This window comes from Thunnus albacares, chromosome 5 (genome assembly GCF_914725855.1).
Source record: "Thunnus albacares chromosome 5, fThuAlb1.1, whole genome shotgun sequence".
NCBI lineage: Eukaryota > Metazoa > Chordata > Actinopteri > Scombriformes > Scombridae > Thunnus > Thunnus albacares.
Genome location: NC_058110.1, coordinates 9,918,653 through 9,940,289, shown reverse-complemented (window position 1 = coordinate 9,940,289; position 21,637 = coordinate 9,918,653). Strand labels below are relative to the sequence as shown.

Sequence of the window (21,637 nt, the reverse complement as noted above, 5' to 3'; positions counted from 1 at the left end):
ACATGTATCCATAAAAAATGGACAACATTGATTCTTTCTCCTTCACACTTTGTGCACAGTGAGCATCAGTGACGCAGTTGCACTCTGCAGAAAGACCTGTCCACAGTGACAGGAGGAGCATATTAGAAATATATCTGTCAAGCGTGCTAATGCGCTAATCGTGGGATTGTTTGTGTACATTAGCTAAGCTAACGTTATAGTATTTCAGCTTGCCAGTCTTCATGTCTTAAAACAACACAAAGCTAACATGTCTACTCACACCAAATAGCTGCCAAAAAGTGTGCCAGCAAGCTAACGTCAAAATTACTTCTTTTTTTTTTCTTTTAACTTTATTCAACATTTAGGTCAGTTAACAATGAAAAATACAAACAATTCCTGGTTCCAGCTTCTCACAAAAGCTGCAACTATTAGCTAAATAATCAATGGGTCAAAAATTATTTGAAAACTGATTATCGATTAATCCTTTTAGTCATTTTCCAAGCAAAAATGCCAAACCTTTGCTGGTACCAGCTTCTCAAATGTGAGAATTTGCTGTTTTCTTAACACATATCTGAGTTTTGGACTGTTGGTCAAATAAAAGAAACAACTGTAATAATGTGGAGATTATAACTGGCATTTTACACTATTTTTTGACATTTTATGGTTAAAACAATAAATTGAGAAAAGAATCAGCAGATTCTTTGATAATGGAAATGAAACACTATTCTCAAATGTGAAGAATGACTTGCTTCTTTCTCAAAATTACATTTTAATCAAATAGTTGTTTTGTTTTCCTTCTTTGCTGTTAGCTAACGGCTTAAGTAAAGCAGTTATTAGCTAAAGTAGCTACATGTAGCAGAGAGACTGTGGTAACTTTGAACCAAAATACTTAGCGTGTAAAAATCTACCATGAAACATACAACCTAACAATCATTTCTCTTTGTGTGGTTTATAAGTATCAGTATGTTTGGGGGAGCCACAGCCTATCGCACAGGAAATGAAACATACAGACAGCTAGATCTAAGCTAGCATACAGAATAAGAGTTTAACCATGAACATTGATTTAAGATGTGGAGCAGTTCACTTACAAACTCACCCATTCACATGTAGCATTACCTGCAGGAGGCAAAACTGCCAAAGATTTGACTTTCCTTGATATATATAAACTGCTGCGGCTTGTCTTGCTGATGGATGGTGTCAAAGTGGAGCCTGAAGTCTGAAAATGCTAGTGCTGCAGCTGTCATTTTTATGATATTGGTTGTCCCTCATTTCAGGTAGGCCACTTTACTTATTTATTTTATGTTTTATCATCAGTGTGGGTGCTTGTTTTTTTTACTCCTCTCCAAAAACCAGGACAGAGGCAGTGCAGGTGTGTGAGTTTTAATAAGAAAAAAGAAACAACCAGTGCTAACAGGACAGCAGGTGACTACTGAGTGAGTAGTTTCTGTAACACACTGCATTATTTGTTGTGGCCACGGTTGCTCAAACAAGCTGTTACTGCTAACAGTTGGTAGTTGCTGCTTTACCCAACTTTGTTTGTATGTGAACACTACTGTGCTGTCTCTGCAATGTTTTGAGCCTTCCCAAGAATAGTAAGTTAAATTGTTTTTGCTAATACTGTCTTTCCAAATGTTAAAATGCTACCTGGCAGTCCTGTAGTAACAGTCCCCAGCAGTGTTAAATATGTTAGCAGTCCACCTTTTTTTATTTGAGATGTATGTCAGTAAACATGTCCAGTTTCAATGTTAAGGGAGCAACTTTTGGCAAGGAAGCATCATGGATGGTCAAATATCTGAAAACATCATTTACAATATGTACTAGAGATAGGAGATGAATGAATGGGCGGACTGAACTGACATTTCCTACATACTTAAAGAAGTAAAATAGTATTTTGGTTATCTGCAATAGACCGGCATGCCAGCTCCACATAAGTGTATACAGGGAATTTGATAATCATATGCCATTTTTCTTTATCTGGCATATACACACACGTGTAAGTGAAGTGTTGGACGTACATCATCTAAGTTTAATACAGGACACAGACTGCAGTGGTGCTTGAAGATGCTTCTTCCTGTGTCCTTAACCGAGGCACTGGCCTTGGTCTTGAAGTTAGTACTTAGGCACTGGGTTGTGGCTGCTCCTAAATAATTAGGATGGGACAAATGTGGAGGACAAATTTTCCCACATGATAAAATATTTAAGTCTGACAATGCTACTAAGCATTAATCTATTCCACTACTCTTTGACGACCTCTTTGACCTTACTCCTCTCTGAGTGCGTGACAGCTCCTCAGTTAAATCATCAGCACACTTATAGGTATGTCACAACTGTTTAGCCTCTGTTGTGCCGCTGTTCTGCCTCAGTGGCAAACCTAGCTGAAACTTAGCGAAGTGATTCTTGCTTCTTCATCTACAGCCAGCAGCGGTGCAGGAATCTGGTCTGACAGCACCAAGCATGCACAGACCAGCGCAGGAATCCTCTACAGGCTTCCTGCCAGTCAGGAATGTGATTCAGTGGAGTGAGGTCACCAAGGTGGGAAGTAACTAATTACAATTACTGCTGTTACTGTACTGTTTAACTTCATCGTCTTTCTTCGCTGCATTGTAAGTTATGTCATCACAAAGTAAACAATAACCTGAGAACAAGCCGAGACCCACAGGGGTTGAAAGATTACTTACAGGATAATTTATGGAAGTAGACTAATATGTTTTCTAGTGAAGCAATTTCTTAACATATTTTTGATCAGACGTCTTTATTATCAAACAATATATGCCATCCTGTTTGTTTTTTTTAGTAATAGTCAATATTTGAGGGGTTTGCACATTGGGTCAACAGTTTTAAAAATCCTGTAAAATTCCAGTAAAAAGTAAAATAAGTCATCCAGTGGGCTACATCTACTGGTCTGTGTTTGCCTTCTAGTTGTTGTAAAGAATCAAGACATAACAGGAAAACTAGAGAAAAATGTGGAGTAAAACTTTTTTTTTTTTTTTTTAATCACAGATCATATAAAGACATACATGTCATCACTTTAACTAACGTATTAGAACCTCGCATAAAAATGTAAAACAATATTCTCATCTGTTTTGCATTACACAAAAAAAGATCACTTTTTCTTATTTTTGATTTTTATGGCACCGAGTTTACTTCTTTTTTGGTATATTCCATTTTCAAAAATCTTTTTGTAGACATTGTACAGTGTAAATATTCTCATGATGACAGGTCATGTTCTTCGTCATAAAACTGAAACGAACCTCAAATTCCACTCTGACCTGCCCCAACTGGTCATTAAACAAACTCAGAAAAAAAATGTTTCCATATAGATAGATAGATACATAGATATATATTTAAAGGGAATAATAATGATAATAGTAATAGTTAATTTCATTATTTAAAGTGTTGTATTAGTAGTGTGATATAGCTAAATGTGCTCCTGTTTAGCATGGATATACTTGTCTACATCAGCAATCAGAAAACAATATTGCTGACTTAAACTACAGACAACATACTACAAACATAGTTTTATGAACATTTATTATGTAAACACAGTCTCATAATAGTGTTTTGTAGTGTTTTATAGAGGCCTATACACACAGACTCGGCCAAATTAATTTTCAGCATTGTAGTTTCTGGTAAGCAGATGCCATTTTGTGTCTTTTGATCACAGTCCTGTGAAAGGTGACTCTGCTGTGAACGGTGCACAGAGATTAATGATTAAATTGGCTTTTGTCACCTTCTTCTCAGGCTTTGATTCTGTATTTGTGTAAGCTGTTATATGACACCATTTTAATCACCCATGAATCACACAGTTTGTGAATAATTAAGAACAATATTATATTAGAAAGGAGAAAAAACGACAGCTGGCTAATGGCTGGCTGACATGAAACAGACTAAGAATGCTAATAAGCTCATTTTCATATGGCTAAAGGGCAGATTGCTTGATTTGACTGTACATTAATATTAACATTATGTCAGGGATATTACTGTAAGAGATATAATGTTTGTCTGACTGAAAAGTTTGTTCTCTCTGGTCATTTCTTGAAACTGAATGTGAAAATGCTTGAGTGTGAGCCTCCCCAGCTTGGGAGATCAATGAAGCCTGAGGCCTGTTATGCTAAACGGCTAAATGGTTTTTGTGTTTGTGTTCCAACTGATAAAATCAGAGCTGAGTTTAACCAGCCAACTGAAACCCTGAGCTAACAGGCCTAATTAAACACCGCAGCCATGCTGTTGGCTTTGTGTGTGTGTGTGTGTTGCTGTGAGAGATAGATAGAAGGAGAGCAGTGGAGACGACAACAAAAAAAACAAAAAAAAACACTCTCCCCTTTAAGTCTGCAAATGTAACCAAATGTGGGCAAAAGTAGTCTACTGTAAGTTTAGTCGCCTGAGTCCTGGCAGTGAAAACACACCTTGTGCTTCTCAGTTTATCAAGCTGGCCTACTGTGTACTGCCATAGAGCGGGACACAATGAGGCCTTAGCTGATGGGGGGACTTCATGGGTAAATTGAGGCATTTAAAAAGAAGCTCTGTTCAGTGGTAACCTGATCCACACCTGACTGGGGCTTGGCATTCCGGTCTGGCTGAGGGACGAGTTCACAATGACCAGAGAAACTGCTACAAAGGGCCAGCACATAAGACATCTGAATAAATTGTATTAAAAAAAAAAAAAAGATTCTGAAAATGTGCTTGTGAATTTAGAAAAACTTCAGAGACATTTCAAATTTGATCCCATTTTATTTATTTTTTTCTTTTACATTACATAACATCACATCATGATAAACATAGTTATGTACAAAGTTAGTACATAGATAATGAAGTTTCAGAAACTGTGCACATTGTTCTACTGTACCTGGAGAAAAGCCAAGTTCCCAGAAGGAATGCAGTTATTACAGTTATTACATTAAGAGGAAGAAAACAGATCTTTCAACAGATAAAAGCATTTTTTTATAATACGTTTTTTTTTTTTTTTTTTTTTTCATGGCATTCACATTAACATTCCTGCTAAAAGCAGATTTACAGCACAGCATTCATCAAAAAAAAAGAAGCTCCTACTATAAGTACAACACTTTGCATCCTGGACAGCTGCTCAATGGAGAAACTCTGACTCAAGTCACATGGAAGAAACCCCAAGAAATCAATCAATCTTCCAGTGCGAGGATCATAGTTCCATAGTCATCATCATTCATCACCATCTGCCACAACTATAAATATGTTAACATGCTTTCCTGGACTGCCCTTTGTCAATACACTGCATGTCAGATGCACGAGAGCGAGAGAGGAGAAGTAAGAGAGCGGAAGGTAATGCCATTTAATGGACGGCATTACCAGACAGTATTAGACACCAATAATTACATCTAACCATGTCTGGTAAGACGCCTATCAACAGGCTGGAAGGATGACCTCTGAGCTTTCACCTGTGCAAAGAGGAAGAAGAGAGCCGGAGGAAACAGAGCAGTGTAGCAGAAACAGGTTGAAATGAGCAGTTCCTCTTTTGGTTGCAATTACAGATTCTGTAACACCCTACACTGTAGTTTTCATTCGTTAATATATTTAAATTGGCCAAGCATGCTGAGAGAGGATAAAAGCCACGAGTAAACAGACAAAGGAGAGAAGCAAAGTAAGCTTGGTAAACTCTTTCTGCTCCAATCTTTCTACCTTATTACATCAATACACAAATATGTGACGGCAACACAAAGAAGAGGGGTGACTGAAGGGGGGGAAAAAAAGGCTATTTCATGTTTCTGTGGTTTGGATAATGGAGCTGGGTGGGCAAATAAAGGTGCGGCTCAATATTTGCGGGGTAATTCTCCCTCCTTAAACAAACACTAGTTTGTGCTCGCTCTATGACTATTATTTCCCTTTGTTTCTGATGTCTGTTTGAAGGCTTCACCCATTAAATTCACATTTCTGTCCAGACATTGATGAAAACTTCTTCAGACAGCTCAGCTCTGCTTTAAAGTCGACAGCACACGTTTTACATTTTAGCCTAACTAACACAATACAGTTTAATTTGCGTCGGCTCTAAGGTATCATTTGATTGTCTTTTTAGGGATAAAAAGCCTTCAGGAGCTGGGAGGAGGCCACAGCATGTGTAGCTCAGTTTTTTACCAGTAAAGCCCTCTCAGGTGAGCTCATGTGTCAGTTTCAGGATGTGCCACGCAGGTAAGGCAAGTCCAACCAATCACTGCCATACAACACAAAGACCAACGCTGTTTAGGGGAGGGAACAAGGAAATAAGGCCCTGCAGGACCGGTGGAACCATCAACTGACTGCTATTCTTTAACTTGGGTGGGGTGGGGTTGCCATAAAAGTTTTTTTTTTTTTTTTTTCCTTTTTCTTTTTACAGGGAAGTAAGTTAAGAAGTAAAAAACACAATAGCTGACCTTTAGGACCATTACTGCATAAAAGATCTACTCTTTGTCGTTCCCAACAGGAATCCTTCAACACCAGTCGTCTCTAGCAGTTTTGAAAATGAAACGCTCAGACATAAATGTTTATGTGCTTTTATACAAACGGATTCCCCATCTGTCAGCACTGTACGTCATCTGTGCCGCTCTTCCTTTTTATTTTTGACTATCCACATAGCCAGGGGCATCTATACAGACAAATATATAGTAAAAGACGCACAACTATTTAAATTAACTTCTGGGGAGGAAGTGACACACGTTCCAGTTATACTACCTCAAAATACTGAGCCAACTGTGCCTTTAAGGTTTATCCATCAATGACAGCATCAAAGAAGGTTTCAGCAGTCATTAACATCTTTGGTTTTTAAGTCACCGCAGGTTTTCAGTCACCCAGAAAACATCGTTACCAGACAGTGTTAGAACAACAGTTGTACAATCCAGCACTGTCAGGTAAGATGGATCCTGAGAGCCATTTCTGTTGCTGCTCACGTCTTTGAGCCAAGCCAGGTGCACGTTGCTGCTAACATTGCTAAAATGGTTTGTCTGATTGCAGTCAGCAGATGACTATCATCATCATTACCAGGCAGTATTAGAGAAAGTGATGATATCCAATGCTGCCTCGTAAGATGGAGATAATCACCCAAACACAGAACTCATAACTAAACTCCTATAGCGTACAGCACTCAGTGATATAAAGGTTTGGATAGAACATTATGCAATGTCTTTGCAAGGTTATTAAAAGCCAATGAGTGAATGAATGTGACATCTGTTAAAGCAGATGTGTGTGCGAACAATACACAACCTAATCTTTCATACGGTTGTCAGAGAGAAAAAAAGGGGAACTCAACCTTTATGATGGAGGGAAATGTGTACATAAGCGTTAAATAAGTGTCACAAAACACAGCCCAAACATCAACATATTTATCATATTTAAAAAGTGAACCATGTATGGCCCAGAAATAGCATTGTAAATAGGAGTGGGGAAGTCCGTATTTGGAGACCACCTCTCTATAGTATTATTGCTGAGCCCTTGTTGTGGTCAGGGTTTTCAGCTCAAACTCGCTGTCACAGAAGACTGGGCCACAGTAGTTGTTAATGATTGCCCAAACCTGTTCCGACTAGTCTAAATCTACGGCACGGCAAGGATGGGAGGGCTGCTTTTCACACAATACATGGCAGTTACTAATTTCAAATACCGCACGCTGCATATACGCTCAAAAATACCATCGAGTGAAAAGCACATCAGCCTCGGGGAGTTGATTCTGTTCCACGTCACAACCCGGCAGACGGGAATAGTGTTTTTATGTTGCAACATACTGATCTGGCTCTAATAGAGCAGTGTTGTCAAGTCCATTTCAACAGATGTTTTATGAAATAGAGGAAAGGAGAAGGCCCTTTTTTTTCTGTTTTCCGTTGGTGGACCTCTCAAGCTGTTGTCTTTGTGTTTGCTGAGTGATGAAAGGCTGATGGAATGCTGCTCGGCTCGACCTGAGCCGACGCCGTGTATGCAGAAGGTCACTGAAACAGCCCTCGTTTACTGAATAAGGTGGATCATTCACAGGTACACCGCATGAAATCCTCACACCCCATGCTGCCATTTTAGGAATATGTAATTATCCTCCCACTTAACCATTAAACACTAAAGAAGTATTTTATCCATTATCTAGTCATGATACTTTGAACCTACAGTCAATAGATATACAGTATATCAGTGGTTAGCAAAGGAGAGTTCGCCTTTTCTCTCAACAAAGATTTGACTGTTGAGTATAGGTTTTTGCTCTTGTCCTAATATATTAAGCAATTTTTTTAATCCTTTAGAAAGAACAAGAAATTTCTCTCAGCACAGAAACCCAAACAAAAAGGTGAGACATTATCATGTTCATTAAGAAAGAAAAGGTTTCCAGTCATCTGCAAGCAGTGCAAAAGTAGAGCACAAGGGAGAGAGGGGGAGGGAGAGAGAGAGAGAGAGAGAAAGAAAAGCGAGTATAAGGGAGGGAAAAGTTCAGGGAAAGAAGGTGGAGAAGGAAAATGGAGAATGCACCTGTAACCTTACCGTCATGAAAGGTACCCCAAGGAAAGAATGTAACAAAACCAAAGTAAGTGAGCACGTTTGGAGGGAGGGGGCTGAAAAAGAAAGAGAAAAAAGATCTTGAATTTCCAGCCCGCTGCCTGAGAACGCGCCGTCTTCCTCCCAGTCAGTCAGGCCCCATGAAATGAGAAAGCCAAGCAGACCTGCTCTCCCAGACTCTATTTAGTTAATCATCAGCATTATAAACCAGTGCTGCAGGCCCTCTGAGGAAGAAAAGAGGGAGAGAGAGAAAGAGTGAAAAAAGATTAGCCCGGAAAATTCAAGCTCGTAGAAACAAGACCAAGAGAATAACAGGACCTGATCAAAGTAGATCATGTCCTATGTTACCTTTTGAAATATCTAGCCAACTCCTACGTCCAACAAACCTCCTCTCAGTTTGTCCTCCATATGTCCAAATACTTCCTCTGCTGCTCCTAGCCATGGCTATATACTGCAGTTTTTCCCATTGTTGTACCTGGTGCTCTGTGCAGTGGGAGTCTTAACCGCTTACGGCTGCCCACGCTTTTTGCCTGTTGGAAGTGAGGCGTGATCAGGTAACTCTGCCCTCTGTGCTGGAATGTGACTCCGCTGTGAAGCGAACAGCCCGATAGGTAAACTGGCCTGGCCCTTAATCAATAGTTGCTGTCTTTGTGAGAAAACAATGGCAGGGAAACCCAAAACCTTATTTAAGTCCGGACCTTATCTCAGCGTCACCTAACTGGGCCTTCAGACTACTGAGGAGCAGCCAGGTAACAGCAGTATTTAGGCCGTGATACTCCATGCAACTAAAGCTACTTGGTTGTGTTTTTAAATGCAAAGTTAATGTTGGACTAGATTTACATATGTCATTTTAGAGCTGGTTGCTCCTCCCCCCTCACTCAGCATCCTTTCACCTTTCTGTTTTGAATCTTTCAAATAAGGACTAAAATATTCAACAAATTTGATTATCAAAAGGGACTTTTCCTTTTCTACTTAATCTTTTTTACATATTTTAATTTAGCTATCTGTCCACCCCTCTTCCTTACTGACAGGTTACTTTTGTTTTATGTTCTGAATATTAGTATATTATATAAACCGGTAAAATTTGTAAAAAATTTAAAAGTTAAAATTATTATTGCTATGTTAAGGAAGGTACAAAATGTAAAATTGCATCTGTTAAAGGGGAAAATATCTTAAATCATATTAGCTAATCCTTCATCGTGGCTTCTGGATGAAAAAAGGTAATCCGCATTCTTCAAACATTAGCATAGCATTAACTTTTTAAAATGGCCCCGGCCCATAATGCAGTGTCACTCACCCTGTCAGCTGAATCAAACCGCAGCCTTAACTTAACCTCTCACCCCATGAGGTGATAAGACCTATAGTTCCCCTACAGTTCAATACAGTGACTCAAACTAGAACAAACAATGTAAAAATCAGTCCACCATTTCATCTGACCTCCCAGTTATTAAATCTCACTTTCTGTTGAAATTCTACCCTGCGCTTCCCGCCCTGTTGCCACACACTGGCAGAGCAACTAGCACTCATGTGACTTGCAGCTATTCAGGCATATGAAAGAAATGAACAAATGTTTCTCTTTCGCCCAATCACAATCCTCCACCTCGCTCTGCAGCCACCGCTGTACAGTATACGGTCGACATTTTCCCTCCATTTTCTCTTCTCCTTCTCCGACTTCCACGGTACTCATCTGCTTAAAAATGTCTTAGGAGCAGCCTAGAAAACGTAATAATGTAAACCCTCTCTCCAGTGGAAATACTCTGCTCTAATAAGTCCAACGCCGCTGTCTGTCCCAACTTGCAGACAAACCTCTGAGGCAAGGAAAACGGATGAGCAGACATTTTACGTCCGACACCCATCCACTTCATAACAACCTTTTTTTTTTTTCTTTTCTTTTCAAAAGCACATGAAACAGGCATTGTTCAATCAAATCTCTAGCTTAAAAAAGAAAAACCAAAGAGGCGGCGAAAACTCTCAATCTCAAAAGTTAACCAGGGATTTACAGTTCAACAGGTTGTAGAGAAAAGTTGCCAAATGAGTTCTGAATTATCTCTTAACAATAAAATGTTCAAACTAATCAGCTATTGCTATTAGGTTATCAATTTGTAAAGCTGTTTCATACCGTTGTTTGGTGGATGTCTCCTTGTAAAGAACATTTTACGCTCTAAAAGACGGAGTCAGCCTCTGTCTTCATATCCTTTGACAAGTCTGGCAGTTTGCCTTTACCTGCCCCAACTGGTCTATCCAGTTTAGGAATGAGCGTTGGCTTCTATTGTTTCCTCTTCTTTCTTTCTGGTTAAATGGAGCTGGAATTTGATACGCATTATTTTCGCTTCCCATCGAAACTACCTAGACCCTCCTATATCAGCACACAATCGCCGAGGGCTTCGTACGATGACCTAATTTGTTTGCCGCACATTTCCTGATCTTAGCCGATGAACAAATGTCCGCAAAGTTTTAACTATGCCGTCTCTGAGCAACAGGTTATGACGACAGCTCAAGTCTTAAAAGATGGAGAATGAAGACAAAGAAGGGATCACATTCGTGAATTTACCCAGTCCTTCCCAGGTGTGGTCACCGAGCCAGAAACCCAAGACAAGAGGCATCATTGTATGAGGGCTCTTGACGCCTCGTTGGCTAGTCTTCCTCTTTCCTGCTCTTGCTGAAGGACAGTCGACCTCTGGAGCGGCGGTTAGGAAAAGAAAAAAAAGCTGTCCCTTTCAGGTAGATGCAGCCGTAGAGTCGGAGGAAGAGCCAAACCCCGGAACAAAACCAACCAGTTTGAAGCGCGTCAGCTCTCTTCCTGCTGCCCGAGCAGAACTTGTTTTTTTCCAGGAGCTCTCATCGGCGGTGTTAGGCGGTTAAGCTCCTCAAGAAGACAGAGACAGAATTTGTAAAGGGCTTGGTTTACATGTAGCCTGACCCCCCTCCTCCCCTTTTCCCCCACAGGTGTAATTTTCAGGTCGCAGCCAATCTCCTTAGCCTCTGGCGCTCACAGGTGTGTCCCCCATGCTGTCTTTGGCCAATGGTGGTTGAGACGAAACCTCCCCCCCCACCCCACCACTCTCCCACCCTCCGACTCCCACCTCACCGGTTCGCTCACCTCTACCCTCCCCATCATCCCCCAGGTACCTTGTTGTGTGTTTTTTATGATGTCAGCTCAAGCTTCTGTGGGAACGACCTCCTGTGTTCCTATTACAACACAGACAACAGCTAAACCATCATCCCCAACTGCCGAACACACCCATCCTGTCGGAGCAGAGAAAGATAAATCATGAGGCCCGACATACTGTGGGGGCAAGTTTTCAAAAACATGCATCTGTGAGGTTTTATCAGTTAAACCTTTGCCTACTTCTCAGCTGTATACATCTGCCATAACCTGAAATACCTGCCCTTTGCTCCCAGGCCTTCCCTCTACCTCCCTTTGTGTCCACACACCTTTTTTGTCCCAACAATAACCTGGCTGAGTTACAGCGGGAATGACAGGTGAACAAAGTGCAGGTGAGTAAAACTTGAGAAAGACACACCAGTAGTTTGAGGTCAGTTTGTGGGAGGTGGGGGAGCATCGGCAAGAGGCTGCTGGGGCTCCTGGCCCCTAAGGGCAAACAGGAGCCTAATCCAAAGGCTGGCCAGGGCTTGGCTGGATGCTGGGCAAGGCAGCCACTTTCGGTCTCGAGGTGTAATTGTCGGGATTAGTCTCTCAACAATGAGCACAATGCCAGAGTCGTATCCTGTTTCAGCAGGGGCGTGGCACAGGTTGCTGCAGAACTACGTTGGCAAAGATGGAAGAAGGCGATTGTTTGAATCTGTAAACCCTAAACAAACAGTAGTCTGTGAAATATTGACCCAAAGTACAGTAAAATCACACATTATCCACCAATCAATCAGTTTTACCTTAAATATCTAAGATAGTTATGGCAGTAAAGTTATACGTCATTCCGTGCTAAGCCCCAGGACAAATTGTACTGAGGATAATGAGCTGATTCATGCTGACTGGTTATCTTTTCTCCCCAGAAAACATGTATCCAGACTGCAGACTCCCAAAAAAAATCTGAAAATGAAAAGAAAGCAGCAACTTCAGATAAAATGCTTCTTCCAAAGTCACAATTCTTTAGCTGATTGAATGTTACTAAACATAGTTTGCTGATCTTTTCTGACTACCACATTTACACTTGTTAATATGTTTAAGTAACATATTAGCTTTTTCTGTCTTTCACCAAGTCAACCCTGAGTGAAGCTCATTCTCTTCAAAGGGAGCAGTTAGTAAATTGCTCTTCTCTGAAAGGTTTGCTTTGTTCAGGCTTTTCATTTGCATACCAAATGAGGTTTGGAGTGAAGCACAGGGGCCTGACCTGAACTTATTTGGGTACTGATGGCTATCTGGCTGGTTGGTCACGCAAGGCAGGATGTAAGGACATCCATCAGCAGCACTGACCCAACAGCCACAAACACACAGAAGCTAACACATCTACTTTCAGACACATGCTCAGATATATCAAGAAACAACACCCTAAAATGATGTGTTTCGTGCATTTTTCCTTGTATAAAGGATTTTTTTTTTTCTACTTTGCAATATGGCTTGTGATTTATGATATTTCCCTTTAGTTACTGTTTTATGTCTTCACTGATACACTGTAACCCTGATTTGGTCTGTGTACTGGATGTACTTACAGGACCAGATGTCCTGCAGATTGAAAGATGAGATGAGACCTATATAAAAAAACTGAATGAAAATTATTATCTTTAACTGCGTTAATAAGCTATTGAACAGCAGCGGTTTGCATGCATTTGTCTTTACAGTGATCTGACAGCAGACGTGTGGTTCACAGTCTGGAGCCATGTCACAGCTTGTCAACTGAGAAAAGGAAAACAATGACTCATGTTTGTTTCATCTTTCCTTGTTTGCGGTTGCAGAACATTTCCATGTAGCCCTTCACTAATCTGCAATCAGTATCCAAGGTGACTAGTAAAACTGGACATGTATCTCCCCTCAGGCCTTCAACTGTAGTCATGATGGAGCTTTTATGGTGCATAGCCAAGTGAGAATCACAATACACACACAAGGTGACCTTGAGGGCACGCTTAGTCTCCTAAAAACATTAGCGATTGTGAGTTTAATCTTAAACATAACTATGAATTAATCATTAAACTCGGACATACTTGATCTCTGGCACCACACTGTATCATACTACACGATGTGACCATCAGGAAGTGAAGGCATGACTCGATCATTATGTAACATCATCACCCATGACCTTTTTTCACCTGATTTTGTCAAAGTTACATTGTTCTTGTGCTGTAATGTAGTCAGACTTTCCAATCAGTCTCTCAAAAGTATTACCTAATTATAAGGAACCACACCAAACTTGTGCTTCCTTGTTTTGTTTATTTGTTTTTATCTTGTGCATCTATCAGTATAGTTTATTACATCATAGTGTATTACATTATACAGTACTGAAATAAACTGAAACTAGGTAATCAGGGAGAGAAGGAAACAGACTTAAATATGTAAAACACTGTGGTATCAGTTGGAATATTGGTTGGCAGTAATGTGAGGTATTCATTACTTTAATTGAGCTAAATGGGTCAAGATACTGTAATATATGTTCTTGAGATAATCTCACATTCAACCAAATTGTTCAGTTATACACCTAAAATACTGAAATTATATTTAAACAGGTTCAATACTCATGCATTTTAATATTGCACTATTGAAATGTCTCATATTTTAATGATATGTATGGGCTGTAAGTCTAGACCACTTAACTAGAGTCCAAATCCAAAAGACCAAACAAGGCACATTCAATATTCTTCATAATGTTGTCTTACAGTTGTTCATATTCAGTCACCTGTGATATAACTTCAATCACTCAGTAATACTTTGATTGAGAACATTTTGAAGTGTGATGGAAACAAGAAAAAATATAATTTTGCCTACATGATTTGCTTAAACTATCATTTAAACTCTGAGAAAAACAAATACAATTATATTCAAAGGGAAACACTTGCACAACGTTACAAGCCAACTATTAAACTATGATATCTTTCTGCACCTTTGTGCATCAAAGTACACGAATAAAATGAGGATGCTTGTTTGTTACATGGCAAAGACTTTTATGTAAATGACAGTGTAGAGCAGTGCAGGTGATATTAAAAATATTATGTCTCTGTGGGAAACTGACAGTTGACTGACAACAGAGCGGCTGCTATGAGAACAGTGAGAGACACTGGGCAGGAAAAAAAAGGTCTCAGTCAAGAGCAAAGAGCAAAGTCACAACACCGACAAGAGCAGGACAAGTCAGAAACATTAGAAAGTCTCAAGACCAAGAGTGACTGGAGTCCTACAGCCCAGCTACTGGGCATGTTTAACTTGTATCATTCAACCTCTGCCTCTTTGATATAGTATCAGGAAAATTTTGGGTTGTAAAGGGTAGATAACAGTCAGGTACCCACATGAACACTGAAACAGGTCTTGTTCACTGTTATCATTCCTCCTTTTCATACTGGATATTAGAATATTCCCTCCAAATCTTTAAGTATGTAAGTGATGTGAGACAAAATCCACAGTCCTCATTTTATGCAAAAATGGATTTAAAAGTTTATCTGAAGCTTATATGAGGCTTCAGCCGTCTGACGTGGTCAAATAAAGTGAATATCTTTCACAGTTACAGTGTTTTTAGTAAAAAGAAAGTAACTGTCTTCATGGACAGTGTTTTCCTGTTCAACTGCAGTGGAAGGTTCATAACAAAAAGAGAGAATTTAGCACTGAAAGGACTGTAACTTTGAAAGATATCGACTTGATTTGACTCGTTTAGACAACTGAAACCTCAAATTAGCTTCAAGTAAACATTTTAAAACTTTTTCTTTTTGTTCATTTATTGTCTTCTTGTCCTTTGTTTTTGTTTTTTTCTAATGTTGTGTTTCTGTTATTTGATCACTTTCTGTTGTGAACTATCAGTGTGAATTGTTAATGTGACATGAATTCTTACTATTTGTTAGCAGTAGTTTGTATTGTTTTGCCTGGAGGAGTCTGAGGGAAGGGTTGGTGTGGGTGGCGTTAAAGGAATGATATGATATGGTTCAGGCTGTACTGTATTTGTTTTACTTTTATGATTCCTTTTTTTGTCTCTCTCTCTCTATATATATATATATATATACATATTAGATTTATTTTTTCATAGATTGTGGATTTTATCCCCCATCACTTACATTGTTAGTGCATTATGAAGGGATCTTCTGACGGTCAGTATGAACAGGAGGAATGATTACAGCAAGAAAAGCATGTGTCATTGTTTATTTGGGCACTTGACTATTGTTTTAGGGCAGTCTTGAAAAAATGTGAACCTGCCCTTTCACACACACAATAAGGACATTACATATTGCATATTCAGAGACTGTCCTCTATAAAACTTCAACCAGCATGACAGCCATTAGTCAGAATAGTGTGTGCATGCAGACGGACTCAATAAGAGTTTATGTCAACACTCCTCACTTGGTATTTTGATCACTGGAAATACAAACTATGAAAGGACTATCGGACAACAATTAATAAACCAGTAAAACACCACTGAGTATGTTTTTCACTGTGATTACAGGCACTCTGACGAGGCTGTATGCTGACACTTTTCGTGTTGTGTAGTAAATAGACACCTTGTATACCAGACAGCCCATGAAACTGATCTTGAAAAATATCCTGTGTGTTATAACATATTCATCAGTGATGAATAATGTATAACAGTCTTTCCATGGTCTCTGAAAGGTCATAGACACAATGTAAAGCCAATAATAGCCGCTGTTCTCGTGGGTTTTCCCGAATTAGAGGCCTTATCACTCAATATGCAGCATCTGTCTGTTGAGTCCTTTCTGTTGTTTTATCCACCTGTCTCCTTGTCCTGCCCTTCTGCTCAGGTGACTATGGGATAATTACAGAGATTTACATTGTCTTAGAGAAAATTGGAGGACTTAGCCCAGGTGTGATGTTTAAAGGCCCCTCATTACACTGATCAGCCCTCAACCACTGATTTCTACCAAGTCTCTCACCAATTAGCTCCCTGTCTGCCTCGCTACCGGGGCAGCAAAGCCCACTCACTATGTTAGCATACAGTAGATAAGGAAAATATGAGATACATCACTTTTTATGCGTTTTCTGCATTAAAATATTTAAAACTGACTATTGAACTTTTGTCTTTGCCTGGTTGTGAGGAGATACAGGCATCATTTCTTTTCACAAAGCCAGAGAATCACCAAGGGAGCAGAGTGCACACAAGCGGTCTAGCAGCCACAGCCGTGCTCTGACTTGCCGCCTGCCACCAGCAGCGGGTAATTGGCCCCGGAGGATTTAGGGCGGGATGGTGTGTGTGGATGGCGCGGTCGTATCCCATAATCTCCAATGGGGCAGTTGCCATAGAGAAGCGGAGTGAGGCATACCAATTATTGCTGCATCTTATTCCACAACACACCTGTTTGGCTCATCTGCTGGTTTAAGGCCAAACTGCCGCTGTGATCAGTCTGACATCAGTGACAAGCAAAGAGATAAATGGAGTAATACCCATACATAATCTATAACCCCACCTGTGCATCTATTTATCATAAACAAAATACATGTTCAGGGAGAGATGTTGCCGCTAGGATCTTATCTGACACAATGTTCATATTGTACAGATGTACAAAAAAGTTAGAAGCTATTCCTTCAGTGTTAATGTATTATACCTAAAGTAATGTGCATGTTAGGAGCTAAAAGCATTTGGTTAATGTCAAGCAAAGAGGTTGATCACAGTTAAATAAGAACTTGTCTTAAATAGAACCTGATTGAAGACGTTGGTGTTGAAGGCAAACACCCGTCTCTACACAGCACTGTACTGTATAAATGTTATTCTGCTTTCTGCATGGCACATGGCAATTGCTATTGAATGACATTCATTGTGGACATTATAAACATTTATCCTTCATTCATGCCACCATTTTCTGAAAGTGAAGTTTCCATCCACCTGTGTTAAATTGAGAAACCTGAGTGCAAATGCCGGAAATTTGAAAACAAATAGCCAAAATTTCACAAAACAGGTTTTACATGTGCAGGAGGTGGGACAGTTGGCATATCAAAAACGAGAATATGTGATTAAGGTTCATGGAAAGAGATTTTTCAAATCCGTCTTATCTACTATAGACAAAAGAATAAGAACAGTGCAGACAGGGTGCTTGTTGCATATCAATCCTCACTCTATCACTATATAGGCTAATTGCAGGGTATACATATAAAATACAAATACCATCTTAGGTGGGAAGCAGTAATGATAAGTCATGGTGTATCAGAGAGACTTATACACAGTTATTTAAGTAATCTTGTCTTGTCTCCTCTTTAATGTATTTGCATGCAGGTAGCACTGATTCACATTTTGATTTTGCAAGAATTTTAGAAATGCACCAAAGACTTTTAAATTTTCATGGCTCACTTACTAAGTACCACAACTAAGAACATGCCTATACTGTAGGAATAAAGACTCATGCGTGTGAAATTGTTTGTTTCCTGTTTACTTCACAGTTAAATCTACAGTATGTAATGAGTCACTGTTCCCATCATGTATGAGAGCATCTGACACTTCATGACTTCTTATGTTGCATTATTATAGATGTATGTTCTGCATGTGTCAGAGGGAAATCCTTTAAAAGTTTTATTTGGTTAAGATCAATATCTCTGAATGGATTCCTCACTTTCTTTAACTTACATGTGCAGTCACACACACACATACTCTCTCTCTCTTAAGTTTGACTACCTGTCAAACACACCTGCAGAGCTGCTGGCCCGGGTCAAGTTTCAGTCATTCACGGTCGAGACGTTGCAGTTTGTTTAGGAAATGAGCGTAAATGCTGACCTCAAGGTCATCATTCATTGTGCCCTACTTATAATAGCACGTCAACCTCGCCTGCCTCACGGCCAAATTTGGTATTGTCAAGCTTTAAAGGATTTGTGTGTGTTCAGTTGAGGGCATTATGAGGAACTATGATAGCATACCATCTCCAAACACACCTGCCAGTTTCTTCCAAAAGACTTTCTATTTGGTCTCATGTAATTAGCTTGCTGTGTAATGTGTTTACTAAGGCATTAGCATGAGGGGGAATGACGATGATTTTTAGAGGAGTATGCTTTAGTTCATGTGTGTGTTGAATTCATCCAAGCTTGAAAAATGTTGAATGGTTTTAACCAAAGGTGTGTTGTGAGTGCCCATTACATGAGGCTTTTAGCGTCCTCAGGGCAGAAATTATTCTAAGAGGGAAACATCATCCAGCAGCTGATAATCATTTGGGTCAATAGTCAGTTGCTGTGTGTAAATTCACAGAAAGGAATTATGCAGTTGCTAATGACTTGGAAACATGTTACTGCTTTTCTCTCTCTGTCAAACTCATATAGTATTATTTATACATGCAGTCATTTGCCAGAATCAATAAATGCCTGTTAGTATTAGCATATTTTTTCCGCTGCATTAGAAGTTACCCACTCTTCAACTGACAAGAAATGGGAATATTCAGTTAGTTTTGGTAACAACTGGACCTTTCCAACAAAATGGTGCCACAAACTAAGACGTCCATGGAGCTAAATCAGGAACTAAATGTCCTTTTTGCACAATCCTGTTTGCCGTTCCACCACATCTGAACAACCGTGAAGATTTGACAAATAGACCAATAACGGATGAAATAACAGAGAATTTTCCCTCATGATGAAACATCAACACAGATATATCATTCTTGTAGTTTATCGTTGCGTGACTGATGGGAAATCACCAACATCAGTTTGTTTTTTAACGTCAGTAAGCAAGAAATATACTCCCCTAGTCCTAATATTGATACTAAATGTCATCCACTGTCCGCTCACTCACTGTCTGAATGAATACTGCTCTGTTGTTGTAGCAGCTTTGAGGCCTGTGTTTGACCGATCATGCGGCAAATTCTACCCAAATAGTTCCTCGGCCATCAGGAAGTACTACCTTTGCAGAAGGGACTTTTGGGGGGTGGGGGGGGCAAGAACTATCAGAGGAACTAGATCCTGGTTCCTCTAGTTGAGATGCAGGTAAAATCCCTGAGTTCCTAAAAAAAGTCACTGAGTTCCTGGAAAAGTTCCTGAGTTCCTGGAATAGTTCCTGTGGTGGGAAAGCGCTATGTGACACTATATAAGAGGGAACCAAAGATTAATCAGAACACAGCTTCACTCTGGTCACATAAATGAGGCCTCTTTACATCTGCTGTAATAATGTAATAATCAGATTTTGGAACAAACTGTAGCAGGTGTCATCTAACCACCTCAGCCTGAGTATCTCCATACTATTGATGATTTATTTGGCCATGTGGACACTGATTTCATGGTTGTTTGATCTACAGATACTATACTGTCGGTCAGAAAGGTCATTTTTAGGCAGAAGGGGCTATTACACAGTGAGTTAAATAATGGCAATAAATGAAAGTTTGTCCTCAGTCTCATGCAGTGTCTCACTACCAATGCTATTTTACTATGTAGCAACTTTCTAGGTTCATCTTTCTGTCTTACTTTTTGATATAAAGCCCTGACATGTACAGTACATTTACTGTGTGTTGGGTAACGACTGATCTCTCCCACAGAGTGTATCATGGGGTCTGGCTGCAGGGTAACAGCAGGTCCTGCTAATGATGCAAGATGTGTTTGTGATGTGGAGGCTCTCTGGAGAGGCAGGGTTCAGGTGAAGATGCAGCCAGGAGACGACCCGCTGGGGCCAGTTACCAAGGTAGAGACAGCCCTCCTCCACCTAGCATCCTTACCTGCACTGTACCTCTCCACTTCCTCTGTGTGTGACAGAAGGCTATGATTAAAAAAAAAAACAAAACTGTACTGTAGATTAAATCAGACACCTTGAAGAGAAAAGTTGGAGTCAATCATTGAATTTAATCTGGTTCCATGTAAGTGGAAGTGGTTTTTAAAAATCAATATGTAATTGTTAAATAAACAGCAACACCTTGGTGTAATTACCACACAGCATCATTTCTCAGAAGTCTCTGCATCATTAGCTTAACTGGAAAAAAAAACCACCATGTCAGAACAGATTTTCCAGTGACTATGCTTCTGTTTTTGTTGTAAAGTCACCTCCGGCCCGACTGCACACGTTGCAAGATGCACGTAGAAGCTGTCAAACTTGTCTGTTTGATTATGATAATTACTGTGCTATTTTCTAATTAATGCATTAAAAAACTATTGATGTTCAAATAACAAAAGGGAGACATTTTATATGCCTGAAATAGTCCTTTCACAAATAGAGCCAGTTTGAGAGGTGTCTACTTTTCTGATAAATTTGCCACAAGGAGCATCTCTCATTAATTCACTTTTTAAGAAAAAATCTGTTCAGCATCGAACCCTAAAAAAACAACCAAAATATCCACAAAATCATCAGATGTAACTCAATGTTTCTGTTCTGAAAAATCGTCAGTCTGTGGAGATGCAGCAGCAGCAGCAGGCTGAACGCTTCTCATTCAAACACACATCCTGCACATCAGTGTTTGCTTGTTGTTTCTATATTTACGGCACAGACTTTAATAATATTTGATTTGCTGGAATCATTTGGTTCAAGTTTTCTTTGTTGTATCCTTTGATTATTAGCAGCTGTAATAATTCATTAAGCTTAATCATTAAAGATGAATCTAACTCTACTCTGACAGCAGCAAACTAGACCGTGTTTGTTTCTTTACATAATGAACATAAATCAGCTTCATCCAAAGATACTTTTAACAATCTGCTTTTAGTTTTCACTGTTACTGTTAATGTCTCTGCAGGACTTCAGCATGTAAAACCATTATAAAAGCATTTGTTTCCCATCACTGTCTGTTGGCAGTAATTTACTGCTGAGCAATGTAAAAAAGTTGCAATTAAGTAAGATTTATAGCTCACAAAAATGTAATGTTCTTAGTAATGCTGATGACCACGGCCAAAATATACATCTGACCTAAGCAGTGAGGTGGTCAGGGAGGTACCAAGATATTCAACCTGCCCACTCAAAGGACAAAATAATTTCAAGGGAGAAGAATATCAAGAAAAAAGCAACAAATGATACTTGTGAGTAAAGGTTTGTATCATGTTCACAATAACCAGCTCATGATATTCATCTATAAAGCTTCCAAACTACCTCACATGTCCTCTCTCATTTAAATCAAATAACTACAGCACATGATCCAG

General features: G+C 39.6%; 1 protein-coding gene and 1 long non-coding RNA gene across 10 annotated transcripts in view; one reads left to right on the top strand and one right to left on the bottom strand.

Moving 5' to 3' along the window:
• ttll10 (tubulin tyrosine ligase-like family, member 10) overlaps window positions 1–21,637 on the bottom strand; it is a 37,611-nt gene that overhangs the window by 14,113 nt on the left and 1,861 nt on the right. Inside the window, exon 1 of one of the 5 annotated variants that reach the window (XM_044351385.1) lies at window positions 1,096–1,409. The exons of 1 other annotated variant lie outside the window; for it this stretch is intronic. In XM_044351385.1, coding sequence (XP_044207320.1) covers window positions 1,096–1,223 — 128 coding nt within the window. In that variant the 5' untranslated portion in view covers window positions 1,224–1,409. Of the gene's footprint in view, window positions 1–1,095; window positions 1,410–21,637 lie in introns of those variants that run through there. 3 more of the 5 variants (XM_044351384.1, XM_044351391.1, XM_044351389.1) reach the window with 3 other exon arrangements.
• On the top strand, window positions 8–21,496 carry LOC122982230. 5 transcript variants are annotated; one of them, XR_006403423.1, is made up of 8 exons: window positions 1,162–1,253; window positions 1,333–1,412; window positions 2,395–2,511; window positions 6,026–8,245; window positions 11,398–11,576; window positions 11,655–11,769; window positions 11,854–11,949; window positions 20,056–21,496. It is a non-coding gene; the product is annotated as an uncharacterized LOC122982230 (long non-coding RNA). The 5 variants fall into 5 exon arrangements; XR_006403422.1 differs by lacking the exons at window positions 1,162–1,253; window positions 11,655–11,769 and adding an exon at window positions 8–344; XR_006403424.1 differs by lacking the exon at window positions 11,655–11,769 and having other exon boundaries at window positions 6,026–6,101.